Source organism: Babylonia areolata, chromosome 26 (genome assembly GCF_041734735.1).
Source record: "Babylonia areolata isolate BAREFJ2019XMU chromosome 26, ASM4173473v1, whole genome shotgun sequence".
Taxonomy (NCBI): Eukaryota; Metazoa; Mollusca; class Gastropoda; order Neogastropoda; family Buccinidae; genus Babylonia; species Babylonia areolata.
In genome coordinates, this window is record NC_134901.1 from 14,050,059 (window position 1) to 14,056,136 (window position 6,078).

At 45.2% G+C, this 6,078-nt stretch overlaps 1 protein-coding gene across 2 annotated transcripts in view; it reads right to left on the minus strand.

Moving 5' to 3' along the window:
• LOC143300195 (uncharacterized) overlaps positions 1-1,913 on the minus strand; it is a 167,252-nt gene extending 165,339 nt beyond the window's left edge. For both annotated transcript variants that reach the window (XM_076613757.1, XM_076613756.1), the window contains exon 1: positions 1-1,913. This exon is cut by the window's left edge and continues 913 nt beyond it. In XM_076613757.1, coding sequence (XP_076469872.1) covers positions 1-1,307 — 1,307 coding nt within the window. In that variant the 5' untranslated portion in view covers positions 1,308-1,913.
• Positions 1,914-6,078: the final 4,165 nt, after the last annotated feature.

The window sequence follows — 6,078 nt, forward strand, 5'->3', positions numbered from 1 at the left end:
GACTCTGTTGCAGGAATTCCATTTTTAGTTTCAGCACTTTTGCTGCTGACGGCGGATGGCGTGGTGGTAACAGGAAGAAGGGTGTAGCGGCGATGAAGGAGAGGGACCGACTCCCGCTCATAGTGCTGCCACTGCGCCTTCAAGTTGCTGTTGCAGGATGTACACACCAGCACCGTGCCATCAGGGTTCAGGGGTTGAGCACCCTGAGGACGTCGCAGCTCACGAATGAAGGGGAAATACATTGTCCACTTCTGATCCACAGGGGGCACCGTGTACAGAGGAACAATTTGACTCTGGGATTTCATCTGTCCACACAGATAGCAGATCTCATCAGCTTTGACCCTGGGAGCTTTCTGTTCCATTTGTGTTGGGTGGGACTTGGAATCATCTGAGAAATACTTATCTTTGATTCTGTACATCCTAGCACTGGCAGGAGTGCACGCACGCTCAAACCCGATCCACTGCTGGTACGCTGACAAATAGCATCCTTCGCAGACACGGGTCAAGCGTTCTCTGCTCAGTGGCACTGCTCCTTTCAGTGGGGTGATTTTTTCCAGAAAGGGGAAGTATGGTTCACTGGTGGTAACGCGCAAACTGGACACCACCTTGGAGTTCATGACGTACATTTCACAGCCGCAGGTAAAGCAGACAATCAGATCTCTGAAGTTGGTAGTATTGGATCGGTTGGAAGGAGGTCTGGAAGCATCAGCAGTACCTTCTGCAGGTTTGCTGGTGACTGTCAAGTCCAATGCTCCCTCCGGCTCTGAGTTTCGAACACGTGACGAATGCTGGGTATCCATGCTGCTTTGAGGTAAATGCCGTGAACCCAGTCGCCCAGATGAGGTGCCACCAGACCTCCCGTCATGACTGGCACCCTCACGCGCTGCACCACCGGCAGCTCCTGAAAACCCTGAAGGCCTGCGGTCATCTGGGGACAAGGGGGCTGTAGAACAGTTGTCATGGCAACTGGGCTGGTACTGGAGGCCCATCACCTGAGCCATGTACTCCCCCTGCAACTTCATCTCAGCACCAGTGAAAGCCAGTTCGTCCGTCCGCTTCAGCCAGTAAAGGCGCTTGAGGGCGGGAGTTTTGTTCCGTTCATAGGTCTCCCACTGCTGGGTGAGGAAGGCGAAGCAGACGCGACAACTGTCCACCACCCCCTCGGGACCGGGCAGACGGCAGCCCTTAGGCGGCTCGTGGTGCTCCAGGAAGGGGAAGTAGGGCCCTTGGTCCCGGGCCTTGCTGTGCAGGAACAGCTCCGCACCCGGACTGCCACACACAAAACACACTCCGCGACTGCCTGGCATTGTCTCGGCCTGTCGGTCTGTCTGTACCTCCTATCTCGAATCTCACCCTCCCTTCTTCTCCCCAGCACACACAGTCACGCGCACACAACCCCGAGTCACAATGAGCGGCAAGTTAACATCAACAGGATTCCAAACATCACTGGCACCAGCAACACACCAACACAGGAAACACGGTTTTCAAAAACGCTGTCTGCTAGTCATCACTTGCGTTCCAAGTCGAAACACACGGCCGGCGATCACCGTCACACGCTCAGTGTCATTCTGGTACAAAGTCTTGGCCTTGATAATGACAGTGGAAATAACCGAGCGACCGTGAGCTGACACCGAGACCTAACAAGGCCAAAACAGAATTCTAATCGGGGTGCTCTTTTCATTGTTTGGTGTGCCAGCGCTCTAAGATTTCGACCGAACAATGGCACCGTTCCATTGTCCTGATCGCAGACTATGACACACTTTTTCGGGATTGCTATCGACTACCGTACAAGAACAGACCACACAGGAGTGGACCAGAAGTAGATAAAATTCAAATTAAGCGCACAGTGGTGATCTGTGGGAAGAATCGAAGGGAATCCCCGCCGAGCTGGGTAAGGGATTCCGCCATCTTAGAACATCTGTTCATCCACGTTCCCACAATGCGTTCGAAACTAAACCGGAACATGTATAACATCCAAAACTCGGTTTGAGGCCTTCCCAAGGAAGACCTCAGTATTTGATATTTAATTCTTGTTCTTTTCTAAAGAGCTGTAAGAATTCACCATCTTGTAATTCATCAAATATAGCTTATTTATTGAAGTGTGAGGCTCTCTTCTTTCAATTTGGATTGTATACAAAAGATGTTTATATCCATCCCTATTAGAACCTCAAACGAAATCTGGATTGCTTGTCAAATCACCTGTGTTAGCAGCTGAAAGACAGGTGCGGAAAAGCACACGCGAGACAGACTACGTCATACATTCCGGTGTGTCTGCAGCACACAGTGCGCGAGAAAGTGTACGATAAGGGGAAGATAAATTTTCCAACACGAATATGTCATGTGTGACGTATGTATAGCGGCCAAGGACAACAATTGTTGAGCGGTGCTGTTGAAGGCGTCATGTACACCAAGTACAGTATTAAAAAAAAAAAAAAAAAAAAAAAAAATGCCCGCGTTTTGTGCAGGCGGGCGGGCGTTTTTAATGCCTTGTTCAAAACACAGGCGCCAGCAGTGAACTAACTTTCACTATTACTAGTGTATGATCGTGGGTGTTTCAATTGTGGTTTATATATTACGTCTCTCCATTCATGATAATACAACCAGATGGTTCATGAACGTAAAGTAAACATACGCGCACGCGCCGCAAACACACACACACACACACACACACACACACGTTTTGAATTAAACGTCTCTATACTTATGTGCACGCGGATTGGGGTATTGATCAAACATATAATGACGTGCTATTAACAATAACTTGAAAGTTAGGTGAAACTGCAAACAAAACTCAAGCTCGTTATATCAGTGTAATTACTGCCGTCACTGGCAGCCTGTAGTAAGATTTATGACGTAACAAATGCCACGATTGCCAGTTGGGCATACGATCGATACTGATCTGTTTCAACTGAATGGGTGAATCAGTCTTTGACCGACAGAAAATGAAAAAGATCGAAGATTTTGGGCGGAGCCTGATTATCGTCTTTTCAAGTATGCTATTTCAAGTCGGCGTCCCGACAACTGACGATTGTTTCACTATGTGTTCGACTGACTGTGCGTGTCTCGTGTTAATGTCGGCGCATGTGATTGTCAGCTGACGGAGTGGTGGTCAACTATGGTCGTTCTGTTGTTATGTGTGTACATCAGTTTATCTCTGTGTGTCACTGAGTGGCGGTGTGTGTCAGTCACCGTACCGTGTCACACGGTGTGTGTGTCAGTGTGTGTGTGTGTGTGTGTGTGTGTGTGTGTGTGTGTGTGTGTGTGTGTGTGTGTTGTGTATGTGTGTGTCACTTTCAGTGCCGTGTGCATCAGTCTCTTAAAACCGCAGAGTTGAACCGCGCTGACCTGAACGGCAATGATGAAAAAACAAACAAACAAAAAAACAAAAACAAAAACTGACACAAAGACTCAGTCTCAGTTCAAGTTACATGTATCAATATATTCAAGTGTTACTGAGGTTCAAGTTCACAGCGGCATATCCTGTTCCAGTACACAATATATACAATCCTTCTTTTTCCGAGTCAGTCGATCAGTGAATCAAGTTCTGGCCATTTCATTCATAATCCTTTATTTTTTTTTTTTAAAATTATATATATGTATATAGATATATCATAATATATATATGATAACATCAAATAATTTGTTGAATGAATATAATCTGAATTGCCAGAATTCACTGGTCGCGACTGAAAAAAAGAAGGCTTGTTCACGGTGTATTGCGTACTGAAACAGGATACGCTATATTAAGGCTACAAATTCATTCATCATCCTTTTCTTTTCTTTTTTCTTTTTTTCTTTTTTTTCTTTCGTTTATAGAATGATTTATCACCGAAAATGGAGTATGGCTGCCTACATGGCGGGGTAAAAATGGTCATACACGTAACTTGAAAGCGGGCCCACTCGTGTACATACGAGTGAACATGGGAGTTGCAGTCCACTAACGAAGAAAATGAGAAGATACGATAATTTTGTAGACTGGTTTCAACTTAAATGCAATATGTCAGTCAGTTTCACAAGTACATCATTACATATGGCTACTGAACAGGCCGGCACACAGTCCCGAGACTGACGGAAGTAACTTCAACATCCACAGAAACCTGAAGAAAAACACCGGCTGAAACTGAACAAGGCGCACAACACACACACATACACACACACACACACACAGACACCGTGAGCTCCGTGGAATTCCGCGGCATGTCAAGTACACTTTACGTGGCAAATAATAATTTGTCCCCACGAATAGTTCTGTTAGATAAAAAGCTGTTTAGTATATATATATATATATATATATATATATATATATATATATATATATATATATATATATATATATATCCATACAGATTCAGTACCAGATATTCCGACTGATTTCAGTTTGTTGTGTAACTGACGAGTACGATGTGACAAACCTGATCGCAGGCTATTTCTTACGTTGCAAAGACTTTTTTCTGCGGGCAAACTGACGTTTTATTTGATATGAGTTGTAATCCGGCTTTACTAGGTGTTCGACCGTTCACCCTCCTTTTCTAAAGCCTGCCTGGTTCATTAGAATGATATATTTTTTCGCAGTCAGTTATTATTCTCAGCAGGACTTTTTTTTTCCCCCATTAACTTACTTACATGCGAGGTCAAAGCAATAGTCCTATAGCTATTTTTTTTTATTACGTTTAGGTTTTCCCGCTTTTAAAACTGGTAAACTATCGATGTTTTCCATATCTGTGGTACACTAGAGTTCCAGATATCCAATATTTCTTATATATTTTGTGTAAGACACTGATACATTTTTTGGAATGTGATTTAACAACTCAGTGATATTGCACTCAATTCCAACTGAACTTCTTCATTTTTATTGGTAAAGGAAGCTATTGCGGTTTGCAACTCCTCGTATGCAATAGGAGAATTAAACCACAAGTCATCTTGCGGAGTGGGATCACAGTATGAAGAACTGTTTTCCGGCTTCTCTGTGCATGTTTTACATTCAGGTGAAAAGCAATCGCGCGCGCGCGCGTGTGTGTGTGTGCGTGCGTGCGCCGGCGCGCGCACGTTTTTTTTGTGTGTGTGTGTGTGTTTTTCTTGTGTGTTTTTTTCTTTTTTTTTCTTTCGTGTTCATATTATAATTATGCCTCTGGGTTATATGTGGCGCCCAGCATGTATCATGTGCATGAATGCGTTCCTATAATTAATTATGTTTAGCATGCGTCTCTGTCTGCTAACCTCTCTATCTGAGAAACAGAAGAGAGAGAAAGAAAGAGAGAGAGAGAGAGAGAGAGAGAGAGAGAGAGAAAGAGTGAGAGAGAGAAAGAAAGAGAGAGAGAGAGAGAGGACAAGCAATAAAGAGAAAGGAGGGAAGACATGCAGATCTTCTTCGTTCGTCAGTGGGCTCAGTCAGTCGTGTAACATCTCACGTTCACTCGGGATGGACGATCGAGTGGGCTTTTACGTGTATGACCGTTCTTACCCCGCCATGTTAGGCAGCCATACTCCCAGTTTCAGGGGTGTGCCTGCTTGGTATGTTACTAATTGTTTCCCGACTACGGATAACACATTAATTAAACACTGATTCGGATTGCAGGATTAGTCACACTGAGTCTTTAACATGCACTGACGGACATCAGTGATGTCACGGTCAGTTTCTGCACGCCAAAACACTCGTGAGGGTTCAGTTCACTTAGGTACAGTTAAGCAGGTCTGCACGTACGTTTGCCTGGAAAGTCAGTCAGTCGGGAAAATCTGCACCCTTAACCGACACCAGGTGCGCCGAACTGAACCGAGGATCGAACTGAGGAAACTCCGGGACGAGTATAACTTGAGTCGCCGGCGGCAGCGCTCTAGACATCAGGCGAGGCCACCCGGTACCCGGCGGGGAGACACCGAGATTAAAAAAAAAAAAAAAAAAAAAGAAAAAAAAAAGAGTCTGACTTCGCTCCCTGCATGTGCGTATTATGTGGGGCCTACATATTATTATTATACGCATGCATGTCTGTTTGCATTCATGTTTGCTTCAACCCCACAGAGCGGCGCCGCTGTATTATCATCCAGTCACGTGTTCAGCGGGGCGTGAACTTGACGTGCCGA